The 21,217-nt window shown below is 46.3% G+C and overlaps 1 protein-coding gene across 1 annotated transcript in view; it reads right to left on the bottom strand.

Annotated features, from left to right (window-relative positions):
* LOC144790816 (guanylate cyclase soluble subunit beta-2-like) overlaps positions 1–21,217 on the bottom strand; it is a 449,936-nt gene that overhangs the window by 306,061 nt on the left and 122,658 nt on the right. Inside the window, exon 5 of the mRNA XM_078665492.1 lies at positions 19,966–20,065. Coding sequence (XP_078521618.1) covers positions 19,966–20,065 — 100 coding nt within the window. The remainder of the gene's footprint in view (positions 1–19,965; positions 20,066–21,217) is intronic.

The following is a 21,217-nucleotide window of genomic DNA, read 5'->3' on the forward strand; positions in this document are numbered from 1 at the left end:
CGTTAGATAAGAAGCTGTACCACCAGTTTAGAGTAGGCGCTTTGCCCTTAAACACCTTTCTGAACAAACGGTCTACAGGGATATCGCCCAACTGTACATACTGCCCAGGTCATGTTGAATCTGAAGGTCATTTTCTTTTTGCCTGCCCAAGGTACGGTGCACCCCGAAAGAAATGGTTAAAACCTTTGTTTCAAAAACTACCATTTAAAACAGCGATGGAAGCCATATGGGTGCTTAGGACTAACACCTCAGAACTCTTCGTGGTAACTTTGGCAAAGTATCTGGGATGGGCTTGGCTCCTAAGGCTAAAAACCAGTATGCATTAGTGCCAAGTCTCATCATCTGCATCCCTTGTTTCTTTTTTGTAATTCTGAACTGCAATGTTGACCTTCTTATGCAATGATTTTTATTCTTATATGAAATACTCAGGTTTCTTTATTCATTAATTGAAATGTAATCCTGTTTTATCCATTTGTCATGAAAGGTTCTTTTTATTTGTATACTTATTTTTATATCTTTTGTTAGTGTTTAAATATTCCTTAAAGTATTGTCTTTCTGTGGATGTTCAAATTGAATTAGTTATATTCTTTTGTATTTTAATGTGTCTTTTATGATTTGTTAAAAATCGAAATAAAGACTTTAAAACCTGAAACCTGGGTTTCTTTAATAGTGGTAGAATCTGGCTGGTCTTAAGGAACTTCCGGGAACATAACTTGAGTGAGGGAGGCATTAACATTGGTGATTGGGGGTGAGAGATCTTCCCCAGAGAGAGCTTTGATAAAAGACAAGGGTATGGCATCATCTTCATAGGAAATTACTTTTGAGAATGTGAGCAAGATCTGTGAGAGACAGCATTTTGACTGATGACCATTGTGGGATTGTGTAAGAAGGGATGGGCTTAAGAGGAGAAGCAGGTCTGATGTTTTTGATATGATGTTAGATATTCTTTATTTTTGCACCGAATAATGGGTTGATGGCATTGCACTTGTCCATGGAATATGGGATGTGTGGGTCTGGCAGGGGTTGGATGCAATGCTTGATTCTAGTGCAGAGTGTTCTTCCTTGGTTGGTGGCCTCATTGATGGGACTGTTGGCTAAAGTGTGTGTTGGCTGATGTGATGAGCTGTCTGCCCTGTGTGGAGGCACTTCAGTAACATGAGGTCATCAGGATTTCTGTTTTTCTACCATTTCCCTTCATGTCTGTAGATGAAGCATTTATTATCAGTAAAGTTTGTACAGTATTATGGTTATGAAAGTTTTAACTTGCATTTGCATATTTTTGTTGGAACGTAAATGTACACGAAGTTTTCCACAAAATCATTTACATGATTTTTGGAATCAGACATGGAGTTGGCAGAGTGGGAGATGAGTTTTTATTAGGTCGTCAGTGGACAAATCATTGAAGAATTTGAATGAGTGTTCTTCTCTTTTCGGTTGACCTCAGTTTTCTTGCTAGGATGCAGAGTTGGGTGATAAAGATGGTGAAGGGGTCAGTCAAAACCAGGAGTATGAGTCATTTGCACTGGATTGTTGGTGATAATGGTGATGTTGTAAAAAACATGGTCATGGATGTGGCCTATGGAGTGTGTTGGCTGGGTGAAATGCTGTGCCACATTGAGTGTGTTGAAGAGGCTGAGATGGGTGTGTCTTGTCTTTTTTATAACTTGTGTTACCTTGGAGGTGAATACACCCACTAGAACGGGGTGAGTGTGTTGGATGGGTGAGGTGGTGAGGAGATCAAAGAATTCGTCAATTAAGTCCTTGTTCTCCAGGGGAGGCCTATAGATGAGATGAAAGCTGGTGGTCTTATTTTCAGAGATTGGAAATGCCATAACCATCATTACCCTAACCATTTCTAAATGTATGTATTACATCTCACAATGTAGCCCTATGCAGCTGATGCATTAGTAGGGCATTCCTCTTGGTAATAGCAGTGTTTCTCCTTTAACTGAAGACATTGCATGTTACAAATACAACCTAGCTTTTTTTTCAGAGCAGGACATTGATAGGTAAAGGAGGTGGATCATGGCTAGAGTGCACATAAAAATGAAGAACTACAACGTATGGGCGAGTAACATTGCTCAATGGTGCTTAAAAAATTCTGGCCAAAGCCTAAGTAATTAAGGTAATACTTTTCTGCAGATAAGGTGATTTATCCTAATCAAAAAAGGTTAATTCCATCGTCCTAATTAGTAATAAATACTCACTTTTAGAAGTGGTAGATGTATTTCTCAATCCCAGCGCAATAGCTTTGAAAAAGTATCTCACCTGGTAACCTGGAAACTTTTGTTTGCAATAACTGTTAAATGTACTTTTTGTCCCCATTCCAGATTGAATTGCCTCATTGCATCAGGATATACGTGCAAGAGTAGTTTCAAACTCTCTGAATGCGGGGATCGTCTTCTATACTTCAGGAAGTACATAGCCTAGATGAGTTCTCAATTCGCCCATATCTCCTTTGTGTACTGCAAAGACCCAAAAAAGTGTTATCTAAGATTTATTACAAATAAATCAAACAACTGAAAGCCCTGTGGCAGACATTTTGTATAAGAGTCAATTCAGAAATTGTATTATTGGGGAGCGTAGCTAGGTGCCGCAAGATGGCAGGGGCTGTTTAAATATTAATGAACCTTCAGGCCCTGAGTGACTGGCAAGGCATGTAGCGTCTGACAGCTACATGTCATTTGAGCCTCACTGACAGGCAGAGAGCAACGAGGCTCGGCCCAAGCTTGAGTGGCTTAAGCAGCCTCCTGCCTGGTGGTAAGAAGAAGGAGACATAGCCTGATTCTGATCACACCTGGGGCAGGCAGCAGTGACTTGGTATAGATGCTGGAGCCAGACTGGGCCACCTAACGCTGAGCCATCAAATCCATAAGTGTACAAAGAGGTCCAGGCCTGGAGACACACTACCTAGACAGCCTCCGAGAAGGCTGGAGTGAGCTGCATAACCACATACAACTGGTGGCGGTGACTGTAGCCCGGCCCTGGGTAGACGTTGAGTGGGACTGCCTGAATCCAGATAGTAGAATCTGGAAGCAGCACAGCTCCGGCGACGGACGTGTGTGTAGCTGTTCATATTTAGTTCATGCTGCTGTTGAAGACTGCATTGCATGGTAGCCCCTCCTTTCTCCTTTCCCTCCCACTCTGATCAGAAAGCCAGGATCCAAATGCTTTGCAGTGGCATGTACTCCCTTCAGCTGGCCCACAAAAGCAGCCTCTTCAATGGTGCCACCAGAGACAGGTAAGAGGGCCTTGGTGACCGTGTGCAGTGGCATAATGACCTTGAAAGAGTCAGTCCTGCCCTGACAAACTTCTCCTTCTTGAGGGACCCCCCTCCTTGTGCATAAAATTTAAATGGAATACCAGCAGGCCTGAATAGCTATTGGACACAAAGGGACATCACCAGTGAATTTTTACGGGGATCCACCATAGTGAGCTGAAGACAATAGTATTGTCGAAAATAAGTGCTAGGCCTCTCGGCCACAGATAAAATAGTCCTACATTATTGTTCTTAAGTTATTGCATGCTGTCATGTACTACCCTTGTTGGGTGTTACAAGGCAGGTTTATTTGTCTCATAGTGCTGGATTTGTTTTGGGTGGATTATATGACCTCTGGATAAAAGGCCTGCACCGTCCATATTTCCAAAAGTAAATAGGGGTTGAGAAACCTCTAGGGCCTGTGTTTAGCCCAATGAGACTCACTTATGGGCAGGTTTCTTGCTGGAGCGAAAGGTTCATAGGGTGTGCCTTGATGTGGTGCTCACACACACCAGGGAATATGTAGTGCAGTTGATCACATCACAGAAGCTATAGACTGGGTCACGTCCCTCATGGCCTAGTCATGGAACTTAGAAAACTACTAAAATTCATGATGAAAGAATGGAAGACCCCCATGGTAGAACAATGTTAGACAGGTTGGAGTCCTGGAGGCTTAGAAGTTGGAGCTTGTTGGATCTGACCATCTTTTGCATGGTATTCCAGCAGAAAGCTTGCCTTCTTTAACCTACCAGTTTTTGTTGGCCATACGACTCTGCACACTTTGCTCCTGCTAGCCAGTAGTAAACTGTTTGTAGTATCATCTTTAAATATGGTAAAATTGGTATGCAGCTAATTATTGCATTAAATATACTTATAACTCCTTTGTATATGGTACTACACGTACCTAGAGGCTGTGAATTAAATGCTACGAGTTGGCAGCAGCGCTCATTGTACAGACCACTAAAGTAGCACTTTAAGACCTGTTTTAAGGCCTGCCATTGCAGCTTGTGTGCAACTTTAAACAGCCACTTCGACCTGGCAATTTAAATCTTTTATATAAGTCATCCCTAAGGTAACCCCTAAATGCCCATTGAGCAGGTTGCATTATATGTTTAAAAAGTAGGACTGGTATATTTAAAGTTTTAGATGTCTTGACTGTGAAACACCTACAAGACGTTTTTCACTGTTGCTAGGCAGGCCATCTCATAGGAAAGCAATGGGTTACATTATAACAATTTATAATGCTTACATACGTTTGGGAGCAGCTAGGACGACGATTCAAGTACCAATTTTAATGGTGTTTTCAAATTCAAGGTGATGGTAAAGTATGCTTTTATATTACTGTTTTAGAAATGACACTCTTGGAATGCTGTCATTTCTATGGGGAGGGCAAACATGCATTTCTGCAGTGTCCAGTGCTACCTAACTGTTAATGGCTCTCCTGTGGTGGTACGTGTATTACTAAGAGACAGTAGGCAAAGGTTTTGGGCGTGGATAGGTATTTTTCTTCCTTGAGTAGGATGGCCTGGGGGTTGTGCCCAGACACTTTCTGAGCTTCAAATTTAAAATGTAGCTCACACCTAGGCCTGCCTCCCTTTTCTTCTTAGTCATTTTGGCATCCACCCAGAGGGAGGGGGAGGGGGAGCTGCCTGACAACAGGTTTGGAGTGACCACAAGTGGTGGTTTGCGTATTATCAGAGCCAAAACCACTGGGTGAGCACAGGGAGCTCTGGCCAGGGAAAGAATGGATCTGCCATGTTAGATTTAGGTAGAGATGGGCACAGTAGGTTACCTTACACGCTGGAAATCCTTTAAAAGTGGGTAGGTGTTTGTAACAAACAAGGGAACCCAAAGGTTTATAAGGGACCATAGGTACAAGTATTACAAATGAACAAGCAGTCCTTTACTGTAGGATAACACAGAACATAACACACAGAAGTATAATGAAATCTATGTCCTAAAATCCAGATGAATATATAAATGAATTTATCAAACAAACTATGCATAAAATGAAGTGGGGAACAACAAAAAAAGGGGGGAAAATGTCAAGGCTCAGACATTTTTAAGTGACTATAGAAAAATCAAGCAAATCATGTCACATATCAATTAGAGTGCCAAAACTACCATACCTTATTTACATAACATTTTTGGTAGTCATGCTACTATTTGTCGATGATGTTTCAATCCCTCCATAAAATATGGCTGAACATCATCAGGACATAATGGATTATGCCTGAGATGAAAAATGCCTATGAAGGAGCACCCAATTTGGTAGTCCGGTTCCAATATAGGGCAGAATCCCTGCCTGTGACTGAACAGTGCAGTATATTCTGAAGGGAAGGTAAGTGTTCAAGCTGACTTGAATTGATCGGTGACTTGAGCGGTACCTTTCCGGCAGTCTACCACCACACCACACGATTGGCATGTTGCTACCCTACCTTATATCTGCCTGATTGTCTACCAAACCAGTTGGGAGACATTGTACACTTGGCGTCCGTCCCATATTTTTTGTGGTTGTTGCTGGTTCAAACGTACCCTAAATGCTTGGCAGCATTGTTACTTCACCGCTCAATTCAAGTCAGCTTGAACACTTCTCATCCTAATCTCATTTACTGCTTCTGTGTCCAATAGCATACCACCCGAAATTTTCTATGCTTTCCCACTGCAGTCAATTGTGAACGCAGGGGCTGTTGTCCCGCCATTCACTTGGAACAAGTTGTACTCATGCTGTATTTAAGGGTCCAAAACTGCCTCAGCATCACTCGTTGAAGTATGTGCATGATGTATGTTGTAATTATTACACTTCTTTAACATGTCTTGCATCATATTTAATTCAATGTGTGCATGTAAATGTCTGTGTCTCAACTAGCATACACCAAATGTCCCATTACCTTGAAAAGTCAATTTCATCCAAATTTGTAAATGATCGCTTCCACTCCATTGATCACTTCCGCTCTGTGTTAGAAAATGTTTAAGTCCAAGCAGATTCAGAAATGCGCAATCCTAATAAAGAGATACTGTATGGGGGATTACAATTTTCCATACATATATTTAAGTGCAGCTTGTGAGAATGTCCTCAAAGAAGAAGCTATCAGTGCATGACGTTTAGCCTGATACAGCACGTAATGCATTGGACCTCACTAGCAATGGTAGGATAAAGTGAGAATATATCCCTGGGTAATTCATACCAAGAACCAAAGTACAGGCTACCCAATGGACCATAAATTGAACCATGTTTTACAATACAGACATATGGACTTTTTTCTTTATCAACAAATGAATTGGGTAATAAATACCGACCAACATAAGAAAAAGGTCCATATGTCAGTATTATAAAAGATGGTTCAATTTATTTTCGATTGGGGACCGATACTCAGTGGCAGCTGGTGACATTTGAAAGTGGTGGGGTGTAAAATGTACGTTTTTTATATAGCAAGCGAAGTGAGCCATCTTAATGGGCAAATGTGTGATCTGAGGAGGGCCCTTTGCCCAATATTTTTTTTTAAAAAGATTGGCAAATGGTGTGTTTTAAAGCAAATGAATTTAGTGAGAAAGCATAGTCTTGAAATATTAAACACACAAAAACTGCCCCATCTCATACCACATTAATATGTTCAACAGTTACTGTAATGTGCAAATTGTAAATTGCAGCAACTTAAGTCCCTTCAAAGAATGTACTTGCTCAGTGTCTTGAAATACAGGTGGCATCGACTTTGGAAAACAATGCTCTAACTAAGCATGATGCTGACCACCATCAGTTATTTACAAATATGTGCAAACAGGTCTTTAAGTGAGATAAATAAAAGTGGGAGCTCTCTAAACAGGAACATGTAAAATACATTTGTGTGATTCCCATGGTGTGCAACCCAACTGCTGATTTGACTTCTCTCTGAGATGTTATTGCATTCAGATATATAACAGCTGGCATACACATAAACCCTGCCAGTACCCTTGGCTTTGTCAATGGTTTTTAGCTGTTTAATATAAATGAGGAACAACGATTTGTTCTCAAAATTAACATTGGAAATATTTAAATTCTGAAATTGAGAGACTGTGAATTACATTATTGAGACCTATGGATAGAGTATTGACCTTCAGTTATGTGGACTTTATGTTACATATGCATGCCCTTTTTATTCGAACATCTTGTCCATCTGCACCTCTTCAACCTGGTCTCTTGCCTTTGAGCACCCTCTTTTCACTGTTCCCAAAATGCACTTCCTCGCATCTCCCTCAATTCACCACCCCCACCATACACTGCATTCAATCACACTGAAACACTTTATTTTCTATTACTTTTGCCTTGTAAATAGTTTGACATCTATGTATCCCTTCACACACAATTAGACAGAATTTAAATTACAACTAGAACTGACTAGGAAGAGGTGTGGCGCCGCGGCCAGGGCGACTGACTCCGGAAGCTTGGGATCACGGTTCGATCCCTGGCACCGGCGGCAGATTAGCCCAGCACCATGTGACTCTGGGCAATAGCTTGCTTAATCTTCCCGACGGCCCCCAGCGCCTAGAGACCCTAACGGGTGATTGTGCGCTTTACAAATGTGGATTATTATTATTATTATACTAGCACTTTGCTTTGCTTTTAGCCTCAGCATCAGAGTTCTCAATCACAGCCCCTAATAAACACCTGGCATGACTCAAGGTACACACTATACAAAAGAAATAAGATGCACAAAAAAATAAAGCAACACAACATGATGTAATAGCTAACACTCTTGCGGAATGTAGGGTTAAGTAAAACAAGTGAAATTAAAGAGGAACTAAATCTCTGGAATGCATTACCTTAACGTTTTTAACATGTATTATTCATATATCAATCCGTGTTTTTGGCATTAATGTTAAGGGCATGAAGAGAGGGCTAATTTTAATGCCATACAGCATGTAACTGTCTTTACTATAAGCACATATTTCTCCCTTTGCGCTTGACTCAGATAGTTGGATCAACTTTGCAAAGGAACAAAAAACCTGCTCATTTTTTAAATCAATGTTGTGGGGGACCCAGTGCAGCTGCTCCATTTCTAAAAGGGCCAGTGAGCACTACCTGTCTTCTTTAAGGAGCTTGATGACTTTGGAAAAGCGGCGTGCTTTCGGGTTAATCTCCAAAAGATACAGGCCCTGACTTACTCAGTTTTGCTAGCTACCAACAAGACATTAACTGCCCAATATCCGCTTCAATGGTCATCTACCCTGATCCCATACCTGGGAGTAACGGTGGCCATTATCTACCAGAATTTGCTCCGGTAAGTACAGCTAGTCTCTTTATCTATAGAGCTGTGGCAGGTGAACATCTATGGAAACCCTGTTCTTGCCCAGATCGAAGTGGGCGTGGGGTATGCATTCCTCCCCTATTGCTAGGTCTACTCTGGAGGTGTGGGATTGGGGGGTTATGTGAAAAGCATTGACTACGTTCCCTTCCCCGTTGACTCCTATTTTGTGTAACATGGACTTCACACCAGGGTTAGATTACACCAGCTTCTCAACATGACAAAGGAGGGGCTTTAGATCTGTAGCCCACTTATTTGTTGAAGCAGGACTTGTCTTGTTCGAGCAGCTCGAAGGGACTTTGAGTTGCTGGAATGGGAGAGGATTCACTATTTACTGATTCGCCGTTGGCTCACTTATCCTACCATCCGGCCAGTGGCACTGTGCCCTTTTAAGTCTTTCGAAAAGTGGTATGTAACTAAAAGTACTAACAGTCACCTGATAACTAAAATGTATACTATCCTTCAATGGGCCAATCTTGTGATCAATTCTTCTGGGCAGGAGAGTTGGAGCATGAATTGGGGAAGACATTGATGTTTAAGGAGTGGGACAAGATCTTTTACAGAGTGCGGCATGTGGCTCAGAACACTGCTAGTATTGACTAACCAGGGACATTCTGATATGGAGTTTTGGTGCCCATACATTGCTCTTCTTTTGGCAGAATTTCAAGAGCTGACCTGTCCCAATGCTTCCACTTGCTATGCTTGATGGAGCGTGTTAGACCTGTCATCCCTTTGGGTGGTCCCTCCTATTATTTATTTATTTTTGTCCCATTTTTGCTTTCCAACTCCTTTCATTTTTATGTCCACTTGACTTTTTGGTGTTGTTCTTGGGGTTAGGTGCTATCTTATTCCATAACTTTTTGAGGCCTTGTCGCACGTCTCAGAAGTAGTGTATAAGAGAGACACAAAATGGTGGCTGGTAACTGCCACATTTTTTACCTCAGGAACCTGAGCCATAGGAATACAATGGGAGGAATCTAGAACCTTCTGGCCCATTCTGGTGAAATGGACCTAGGGTATATAAGGCCAGAACCTTAGCGGCCATTTTGTTCAGCAAGGAGTTGCTGGGAGTGCAGGCTGTGGTGTCAGGGGGGAATAGAACCTTGTGAGGGTTGACTACTCTGGAGGGTTGCTCCCTTATTTCGGTCACCCCCCCCTTCTAACCATAGATCTGGCCTCACCTGAACCTTCCTTCTTTAAAACTTTGACTGAGAGTCCTCGTAGTCAAGAAAAAGGACTGACCCTTCCACTGGGTGGACACCAGGGACTGCTGGGGCTCATGTCAAGCGGACCGATTAGTTAAATTACCCCATCGAGAGGAAGAGCTGACGGAGATTTTGGCAACCTCTGGGGGAGACGGTGAAAGACCGACCTCCTTTTCTCCCTCCGGGTCCCCTCACGAACTTGCACCTGCCCGGGCCTGACCCCTCCTACCTGTGAGCAGAAGTGCTGCACCGAGGTCGCCTCTTCTTCTCTCCTTTCGGGGGCAGGTGGAGCGAGGGCCCCCTGAAGTGGGGGAAGTGGCCGACTCACAGTGTCGGGATTGGAGGCGCGCCGGTAGTGTGGCCGGTGGCTGAGGCGTCCGACTGCAGCGCAATCGAGGAGGAGGGCTCGGCAAAGCTGAGGGGGCGGAACAACGGAGAAGTGTCCCTGGTACCGTGCAGGTCTGAGGAGGAGCCTGACGGCAGCGCAGAGGGGGCGGAGTAGCGGTGAAGTGTCCCTGGTACCGCGCAGGTCTGAAGAGGAGCCTGACGGCAGCGCTGAGGAGGCGACGGCGCGGCAGTGCGGCCGCTGATGCCCCGCGCAGGCCCAGTGAAGCGCGGCACTCAGGGTGGCAAAGTGGAGGCCTTGACGTTCGGTCGGGCCCGAACATAGGCGGCTGCATCATCACCAGAGCGTACTTTCCCCACGCAGGCCCACTGTGTGAGACGGCCGTGCCTGCGAGGGAGTTGACGCTACATCTCAAAGCTGTAGGTGTGGCACAGTAAATTCCAACTGCCTGAATCGACTGACACAAAAACAAATAGTTCTAAGACCACAAGTAAGCTGGGGTCTGGGGGCTGGTGTGGGACATAAGTCCAGAGAGAACGATTTAGGGCCTAGTGGGTGGACTGAACTCTGGAATCTGAGGTAAACACGGTCGCGTAGCCAAGGGAACTCGAGTGACAGGATCACTTCATTGAGACTTACCAGTCCTAGAACTACTGCTAGCGTATCTTTAAAGTTAAATCAAAAGCTAGAACAATTCGTATGTCCAGTTCTACTACATGTTTGGATGAAAATTGATGCCTGTTCTTATTTTACTAGGAGTGAATTTTACTGTCTACTGCTGTGTCTTGGCATAAACTAATGTTATTAGAACAGAGATTCATAGATGGACTCCAGACGGTGGTAATGTGCAAATTTGCTTCCTTATAGTGAAGTAGTATGTTTTTCCTGTTCAGATTGATTTGAAACACAAAGAGTATTGTCTAAAAGATCCCACATTAAGTAAATTACTGAATTCATACTCCCCAAGGCAACCCAGTGCTAATACTAAATGTACTGTCGTATGATTATTGATGCAGGTAATCCAATGTGGATGTGCTTAGTGTTGACTGACAAAAGAGGACAACTTGAGAAACTTTTATAAAGCAACCCGTATTTTTCTAACCTGGTGTAGAGTCATTCTTTTTCTGGGGGTTGTGCGCTGAGTTACTGTCCATGGTGTAATGCAAGCTATACACAATTTGTCCCTGAGTTTAGCCTTACCTACTCTGCGTCAGGCTACCCTATTTGGACTGGTAACCCCAGGTCTAACATAATTGGTGATCAGCGGTGGGATTAGAGCTTGTGCTTGCATCCACTTAATAGTAATGCAGTGTGTATCACATGCCTACACCTGGAGTTTTCTCCTAGCGGACTCCCTAATTAAATTTTTGCTTTTCCAAATTTACTCCTGGTGGTGGGTGGAGGTAGCTTTTAATTACCCCCTTTCTTAACTTCTTCCAAGTGGCTGTCCCTGACTCTAATTGGCAAAATGGAATTTGATCTGGAAGAATTGGAGACCTACACTGTGGCCCAACTCAGGGAATTTCGCCAAAGTAAGGGGGTGTTTTTCAAGCGTGGTGCTAAAAAGGGGGAACTCCAAACCAGCTTGAGAGCATGGGTGGCAGCTCACCCAGATGGGAAGGAGGAGGAGGAAGAGGGGGATAGGGACACTGTCATCGAAGTGTTTGGACTGTACCAACCTGGAGAGGGGAACCTACTAACAGGTCCTAGGACACTTTCTAGGGAGGGCAGCAGTGTCTCTGAAAGAAGCTTGACCAAAGCCGAATTAGCTGACAGGAGAGAAGAACGGCAGTTAAAATGGGAGTTAGCAAGGTTAGAGAAGGAGAGGGAGGAAAAGAGGATGGTTCATGAGTTGAGTCTCAGAGAGTTAGACCTCAAGGCCCTGCAAATAGGGACTCCCAGTACTCCTGTTGGTGGCAGCGAATCCAAAGAGATAACCAGGGAACCCAGACCCTATTTGCCAAAGGACATAGTCGCCAGCTACAGCGCAGGGGATGACATTGCCAAGTGGCTGGCTGCCTATGAGGTCTCCTTAAGAGCCCATGGGATACTGGAAAAACACTGGGGGGGGTGGCTTGTATAAATACATGCCTCCTGCAGGAAGGGATACACTTTTGGCCCTAGAGCAGGGAGAGCAGACCCACTACCCCACCATGAAAGTGGCGCTGATAAAAAAGTTTGGGCTGACTCCAGAAAAATACCGACAGAAATTTAGGAGCAGCCATAAACTAAGCACACAGAATTGGGTGGATTTTCTGGACTATGCAAAGAAGGCCCTGGAGGGTTGGGTACAAGGCAGCGAGGTGGGGGGCTATGAGGGGTTGTATGACCTTATCCTTAAGGAGCACCTACTCGAGAAATGTTTTCCCGAGCTGCGACAACACCTGGTGGACAGCAAGGTGACCAGCCCCCGGAAGCTTGCTGAGGAGGCGGACATCTGGGCTAGTACCCGGGTGTCCTGAAAGGGGACTGGAGGGGACTCCCAAAGGACTGGACAGGGCGCCCCCCAGAAGAAGGAGGGGGGAGATAAAAAGAGGGAGTTCTCAAAAGGCCCCCAAAACAATTTCCAGGGAAAAGGAACAGGATACAGTCCCAAGGCTAACCCGCCAAGAAACCCTCATCCTGGCCAAAGTCAGCAGCCAAGGGTTGTCCACTGCTATGAGTGTAATGGAGTTGGGCACTATAAGGGAGATGTAAAGTGCCCAAAGAGACCACCCCCTCCCACTGGAGGAAAAGCCCCGGGAGTAGCTAATGTAGTGCTCGGGGAGGAGTTGCCCTTAGATAAGGGGGCGAGTGGGTGGGTGTCACCTTAGTGTCCCTGGGAGAACGGGAGATGGTTCTTAAGATCCAGGTGCCCTCAAATACTACTAAGTATGGGCAGTGGGTCACCATCAATGGCCAAAGAGGGGAAGCTCTGAGAGATACAGGAGCCAGTATGACTATGGTAAGAAGTCATCTGGTGTCTCCAGAGCAGGTGATTCCACATGTACTCCACCCCGCCGCGATGGCTGATGCAGAATGGGCCACTACCCAGTGGCCGAGGTTCCATTTGAGTGGGAAGGGATTGCAGGTTCACTTCGAGTTGCCATAAGCCCTGCCGTGCCAGTTGATTGTCTGTTGGGGAATGATATGGAGCACAATGCTTGGAAGGAGGTGGAATGCCGGACTCATTCTGAGATGCTGGGTACACCTGACTGAGCCTGTGCTAGCACAAGGTCCGTGACTACCCGGAGGGGGAGTTCGCTTGGGCTGGAGCCTGGAACAAAGGCACAGCCAGCTGCCAGAAAGGGAAAGATGCGGGGACAGGAGAAGCCTGCCTCAGCATCCACGCCCCGTGAGACAGATAGGCCACCTGCAGTGGTGGGCCAGGAGTCCACAGAGGGGGATGTTATCTCCCTGGAGAACCTACCTATCCCTGCCGAGTGGCATGTGGAAGGAGGGCCTACCAGGGAGGAGTTTTCTAAGGGCCAGAAGGAGTGCCCTACCCTTGAGGGACTGAGGCGACAGGCCGAAGCCCAGGCAGCAGGTAACGTTACGGGGAACTACCATATTTACTGGGAGGATGGTCTCCTCTACAGTGAGCCAAAGGCACCAGTGCACGGTTCGTCACGGGCCTTGGTTGTCCCTCAACGTTACCGAGCCTTTCTTTTACAACTGGCTCATGAGATACCCTTGGCAGGACACTTAGGTCAGGACAAGACCTTTGCCCGGCTTGTCCCCCACTTTTATTGGCCTCAGATGAAGGTGGCATCCGACACTTACTGCCGGACATGTGTGTCTTGCCAAGCCAGTGGGAAAACAGGGGTGAAGCTGAAAGCTCCCCTGGAACCACTTCCTGTCGTTTTCACCCCCTTTGAAATGGTGGGCATCGACATTGTGGGGCCATTGGATCCACCAACTTCAGCTGGTCACAGGTTTATTCTGGTTCTGGTGGATCACGCCACACGGTACCCAGAGGCCATTCCTCTGAGGACCATTACTGCACCTGCAGTGGCGAGGGCCCTGATGGGGATCTTTACCCGGGTGGGTTTCCCCAAGGAAGTTGTGTCCGACAGGGGGACCAACTTCATGTCAGCTTACATGCGGGCTATGTGGAAGGAGTGTGGGGTTACCTACCGGTTCACCACTCCTTACCACCCACAGACCAATGGTCTAGTGGAAAGGTTCAACAAAACCTTGAAAGGCATGATCAGAAGTCTGCCTGAAAGCCTGCGGAGGAAATGGGACGTCCTCCTACCCTGTCTGTTGTTTTCCTACAGGGAAGTACCACAGAAGGGAGTGGGCTTCAGCCCCTTTGAACTTCTCTATGGGCACCCTGTGTGTGGACCTCTTAGCCTGGTGAAAGACGAATGGGAAAAGACTCCCAGGAAGCTTCCCCAGGATGTGGTGAGCTATATGCTGGCCTTCCTGAGCCAAATGGCTAAGTTGTGGAAGCAAGCTTCTGACAACTTGGAAGCCAGCCAAGCAGTGATGAAGGAGTGGTATGACCACAATGCTCACCCTGTGGAGTTGGAGCCTGGCCAGAAAGTGTGGGTGATGGAACCTGGAGAGCTTAGTGCCCTCCAGGATTGCTGGACAGGCCCCTTTGAGGTGATGGAGAAGAAGGGTAAGGCCACTTATTTAGTGGATCTGAAGACCCCCGGCAGCCCCTGCGGGTGCTCCATGCTAATCGCCTCAAACCCCACCATGAGAGGCCCGAGGTCATCTTGATGATGGTGACTGATGGAGCAGAGGAAGAGGAAAGTGAACCTCTCCCTGATCTATTTTCGTCTCAGGAAAAGGATGGGTCGGTGGAGGGAGTGATTCTCTCCCCATCCCTAACTCCTGAACAGCGGGAGGACTGCCGCCAGGTCCTGGAGCAGTACTCCTCGGTGTTCTCCCTTATGCCGGGAAGGACCCACCTGTGTACCCATGATGTGGACACAGGAGACAGCCCACCAGTGAAGTCTAAGACCTACCGGCTGTCAGATGAGATGAAGGCCAGCATCCACAGTGAAGTCACTAAGATGCTGGAGCTGGGAGTAATTGAACCTTCGAGTAGCCCCTGGTCCAGTCCGGTGGTTCTGGTACCAAAAGCTGCCCCACCGGGCACCACTCCAGAACTTAGGTTCTGTGTGGATTACCGGAGACTGAATTCAGTGACCAAGACTGATGCTCATCCGATCCCTAGGGCGGATGAACTTATTGACCGGCTGGGAGCTGCCCAATACTTGAGTACCTTTGACCTCACTTCAGGGTACTGGCAGATCTCCCTTACAGATGGAGCAAAGGAAAGGTCAGCCTTCTCCACGCATGAGGGCCACTACCAGTTCTGCGTAATGCCCTTTGGGCTCAAGAACGCCCCTGCCACCTTTCAGCGGCTGGTGAACCAGGTCCTCTCAGGGATGGAGGCCTTCTCCGCTGCTTATCTGGATGACATTGCCGTCTTCAGCAGCAGTTGGGAGGACCATTTGTGCCACCTACAAGCTGTTCTCCAGGCCCTGAAACAGGCTGGCTTGACAATCAAGGACAGTAAATGTCAGATCGGGCAGGGGTCGGTTGTGTACCTAGGCCACTTGGTGGGCAGGAGAACGGTGCAGCCCCTCCAGGCGAAGATTGAGGCTATCATGGCCTGGGAGCCCCCCAAGACCCAGACCGAGGTCTGAGCCTTCCTGGGCCTCACAGGATATTACCGTCGCTTTGTGAAGGGGTATGGCACTATTCTGGCACCCCTAACTGAGCTTACATCCAAGAAGCAACCCCGATGGGTAGTTTGGACAGAGGCTTGTCAGCAAGCCTTTGAAAAGTTGAAACAAGCAATGTGTGAGGCTCCAGTCCTAAGAGCTCCTGATTTTTCCAAGATAGACGCATCAGAGCATGGCATTGGGGCAGTGTTATCGCAACTCAATGAAGAGGGCCTGGATCAACCTGTTGTCTTCTTGTCCAGGAGACTGCTTCCCCGGGAACAGAGGTGGAGTGCAATTGAGCGGAAAGCCTTTGCGGTGGTATGGGCTCTGAAGAAGTTGCGACCATCCTGTTTGGCTCGCACTTCCTGGTTCAGACTGACCACCGCCCCCTTCGTTGGCTGATGCAAATGAAGGGGGAGAATCCCAAACTGTTGAGATGGTCTATCTCCCTACAGGGAATGGACTTCCGGGTGGAACATCGGCCTGGAGTGGACCACGCCAATGCAGACGGTCTCTCCAGGTATTTCCGGCTTAGTGATGAGAACTCCCAAGGGTTGGGTAGCTCTCCCCACTTTCAGGTGGGGGGGACGCATGTTAGACCTGTCAGCCCTTTGGGTGGTCCCTCCTATTATTTATTTATTTTTGTCCCCTTTTTGCCTTCCAACTCCTTTCATTTTTATGTCCACTTGACTTTTTGGTGTTGTTCTTGGGGTTAGGTGCTATCTTATTCCATAACTTTTTGAGGCCTTGCCGCACGTCTCAGAAGTAGTGTATAAGAGAGACACAAAATGGTGGCTGGTAACTGCCACATTTTTTACCTCAGGGACCTGAGCCATAGGAATACAATGGGAGGAATCTAGAACCTTCTGGCCCATTCTGGTGAAATGGACCTAGGGTATATAAGGCCAGAACCTTAGCGGCCATTTTGTTCAGCAAGGAGTTGCTGGGAGTGCAGGCTGTGGTGTCAGGGGGGAATAGAACCTTGTGAGGGTTGACTACTCTGGAGGGTTGCTCCCTTATTTCGGTCACCCCCCCTTCTAACCATAGATCTGGCCTCACCTGAACCTTCCTTCTTTAAAACTTTGACTGAGAGTCCTCGTAGTCAAGAAAAAGGACTGACCCTTCCACTGGGTGGACACCAGGGACTGCTGGGGCTCATGTCAAGCGGACCGATTAGTTAAATTACCCCATCGAGAGGAAGAGCTGACGGAGATTTTGGCAACCTCTGGGGGAGACGGTGAGAGACCGACCTCCTTTTCTCCCTCCGGGTCCCCTCACGAACTTGCACCTGCCCGGGCCTGACCCCTCCTACCTGTGAGCAGAAGTGCTGCACCGAGGTCGCCTCTTCTTCTCTCCTTTCGGGGGCAGGTGGAGCGAGGGCCCCCTGAAGTGGGGGAAGTGGCCGACTCACAGTGTCGGGATTGGTGGCGCGCCGGTAGTGTGGCCGGTGGCTGAGGCGTCCGACTGCAGCGCAATCCAGGAGGAGGGCTCGGCAAAGCTGTGGGGGCGGAACAACGGAGAAGTGTCCCTGGTACCGTGCAGGTCTGAGGAGGAGCCTGACGGCAGCGCAGAGGGGGCGGAGTAGCGGTGAAGTGTCCCTGGTACCGCGCAGGTCTGAAGAGGAGCCTGATGGCAGCGCTGAGGAGGCGACGGCGCGGCAGTGCGGCCGCTGATGCCTCGCGCCGGCCCAGTGAAGCGCGGCACTCAGGGTGGCAAAGTGGAGGCCTTGGCGTTCGGTCGGGCCCGAACATAGGCGGCTGCATCATCACCAGAGCGTACTTTCCCCGCGCAGGCCCACTGTGTGAGACGGCCGTGCCTGCGAGGGAGTTGACGCTACATCTCAAAGCTGTAGGTGTGGCACAGTAAATTCCAACTGCCTGAATCGACTGACACAAAAACGAATAGTTCTAAGGCCACAAGTAAGCTGGGGTCTGGGGGCTGGTGTGGGACATAAGTCCAGAGAGAACGATTTAGGGCCTAGTGGGTGGACTGAACACTGGACTCTTAGGTAAACACGGTCGTGTAGCCAAGGGAACTCGAGTGACAGGATCACTTCATTGAGACTTACCAGTCATAGAACTACTGCTAGCGTATCTTTAAAGTTAAATCAAAAGCTAGAACAATTCGTATGTCCAGTTCTACTACATGTTTGGATGAAAATTGATGCCTGTTCTTATTTTACTAGGAGTGAATTTTACTGTCTACTGCTGTGTCTTGGCATAAACTAATGTTATTAGATCAGAGATTCATAGATGGACTCCAGACGGTGGTAATGTGCAAATGTGCTTCCTTATAGTGAAGTAGTATGTTTTTCCTGTTCAGATTGATTTGAAACACAAAGAGTATTGTCTAAAAGATCCCACATTAAGTAAATTACTGAATTCATACTCCCCAAGGAAACCCAGTGCTAATACTAAATGTACTGTCGTATGATTATTGATGCAGGTAATCCAATGTGGATGTGCTTAGTGTTGACTGACAAAAGAGGACAACTTGAGAAACATTTATAAAGCAACCCGTATTTTTCCAACCTGGTGTAGAGTCATTCTTTTTCTGGTGGTTGTGCGCTGAGTTACTGTCCATGGTGTGATGCAAGCTATACACAATTTGTCTCTGAGTTTAGCCTTACCTACTCTGCGCCAGGCTACCCTATGTGGACTGGTAACCCCAGGTCTAACAGAGCCAGAATCCCAGGAGAGGGAACCAGACTGATCCTGCGATGGGATAGTGGGGGGCACTTAGTGTTACTTTTCATTCCTAGCCACGGGCCTTGGAGTGAGTACCCAGAAGGTGGTCTTGGGGGGGGGGATTGTTTGAATGTTAGTTACTTCTAATTTTCATCTGTCTGTTTTTGAAGTGAGCTTTGCTTGCACTTTTCCTGTTTGTATTATTGAAATGCAATAACACAGATTTGTACCTAATGAGGACAGCTACCTGCAGCCAAGACCTCAGGTGTCGTAGTGCGGAGGTTAGCATAACCAGGGGTCTAAGCACAATCTACATAACAGAACATTAGCATTATAACACTTACCATTTCAGAGGACAGGGTTCCAAAGCACACGTGCTTGCTTCCAGTTATACTGTGTGACGAATCGGAAAGGGTATGATCTATGCCTGTGAATGACAGGCATCTGGCCTCATGCCGGGATGCAGACTCCGTGACACTGACAGCATCACTGGCCTACAATGGATACCACCATGGAATACAATGGCAATGAAGGGCTTTAGAAAGAAAAGCCCTGCATCATGCGTCACATTGCAGAAAGTTGATTTACTGCATAGCTTCCATCTTCTGCTTCACAGCGAAGGTGGGGAAGGCAGCCTGGGACTGACAGCCCAGACTTAAATAGATCGATTGTTTAAAGATATGATCGTATCTCTAAATAAATTTATCTATTTAGTAGTTTGTGGTAAATGTTTAAAAATGTCAGAGGAGCGCAGCCCCAGGGCGCTAATGGAAAAACAGCCCCTACGAGCCATTCTATGTTCTTGATATATAGTTCCCCAGGGCAAAAGGTCCTGAAAAGGCATAACCCTGTCTTGTTAAGACTGGGTATTTCATAAAGTACATTTGCTATCAGGAATTTATTCTTGTCAAAGGAAGGTATAGTTCTCGCATTTGGGTTGACTCCGTTAATTAAACTTATTTTAGGGCAAACTTGGAACTGATGCATGTAAATTGTGTTGCCGCCTCACAGGAGATTCTTTCATATTTTATTTTCCTTACAATTCTGACTGATAGATATTTTAAAAAAGCGTTTTAGATTTCTTTTTAGCAAATGTAGTCAATTTGAATGATACCTTTTAAAAGTCTCAATAGTTCATTGCAGACAATATCTAGTCAAACTTACAAATGAAGGTGCAAATTTAGGTATTGATAACGAAATGTATCTGCTAAACCTCGTTTGGCTTCCCATTAAGGAATAGAGAAGAAAGATGTAAGGAACTTGTAAGAATAACTATAAAAGGATAACGCGGTAAGTAAAAGTAAAGTAAAGTCCACATTTGTAAAGCGCACAATCACCCGTAAGGGTCTCTAGGCGCTGGGGGGGCCTTCGGGAAGATTAAGCGAGCTATTGCCCAGAGTCACATGGTGCTGGGCTAACCTGCCGCCGGAGCCGGGGATCGAACCGTGATCCCCAGATTCCAGCGTCAGTCGCCCTGGCCGCGGCGCCACACCTCTTCCACACGGTTATTGCAATTGTACCTGGAACAATATGGCAGAGGCCTCTTCTGTCGGAGTAATAATGTAGGTGCATTGTTCCGTCTTCATTCTTCTCAACTCGAAAAGAAGGAGCATTCATTTCCTGAAAACAAACATAACATCGAAGGTTTTATTATCTGGAAATGCCTGCTGTTTTATTCTGAATACTCTATTCAGAGGGGAAACATCCTTTACAACGCAACTTTTACCACGTAGTGCTCTTACATCAAAACTTTTACAACGCCAACCATTACAACGCATTGCGCTGGGGGGCGCTCTAGGATAGGGAATAGATTTAATTTACTATCCAACAACTTCCCTACTATCCACGGGGACTGGAGTTGGAATAGTAAATTAAACTATTCACTATCCAGCACCCCAAAGCGCTATGTGTTGTAATGGTATGCGTTGTAAAAACTGCGATGTAAAAGCATGCGTGGTAAAAACATGCGTTGTAATGTCATACATCCTATTCAGAGGTGCAGAGTTTGTTTAGAAAAAAGAACTAAGAATAAAAATGGTAGATGACAAATTGAATTAATACCAGGAAAACGAGCATCATTTACTTGCCTTTTTTTCTGCTTGCTCACCCTCTTTCGCCTCCAAGCTGTGTTCATGAAAGCTGTCTTTTTTGCGTTATCAAGGTCTGTTCAATGTAAATTATGAAATGGCCTTCTTTTGGCCCAGTATTTTTTTCTCAAATACCCCTCACGTGTATTTAAATAAGGATCTAAAACACTTCTCTTCAGATGTCAGAATTACTTCAATTTGCTGATAACATGCCCTAGCCCTCCTCATCCACTGTTCTACTGGATGAAGATTCACACCTGGTGAAACTGGTCTAGACTTTCTGTCCCAGTAATTTCAATCCAGAATCCTCAATCCACTCCTATTTGCTGGAGGTGGTACAGGGATACTGGGGCATATTACCTAGCAATAGCTAAGCAGGGGTAGCGGTAATAATTTTATCGCCGCGCTACGGCGGTTTTTGTCGCTGAGATACCTTGCTATCCACAAGGTTTATCTCAGAAAGTATAAAAATCATTCGAAATGCGTGAATATCGCTGGAAATACAGCGATATTCACACATCATTGTGACAATGCTTTTAGCCATGTTATCCACCTCCCATTGGATAACATGGCTAAGAACTGCTCTGGGCAGGTGTTAGCTTCTGGAGATATTCGCGCTTAGCGCGAATATTTCCAAAACTATGCCTTTGTAGGTAATAGGAGATAGCGTTGTTAGCGACTGTTT

The sequence above is a fragment of the Lissotriton helveticus genome, chromosome 11 (assembly GCF_964261635.1).
Source record: "Lissotriton helveticus chromosome 11, aLisHel1.1, whole genome shotgun sequence".
NCBI lineage: Eukaryota > Metazoa > Chordata > Amphibia > Caudata > Salamandridae > Lissotriton > Lissotriton helveticus.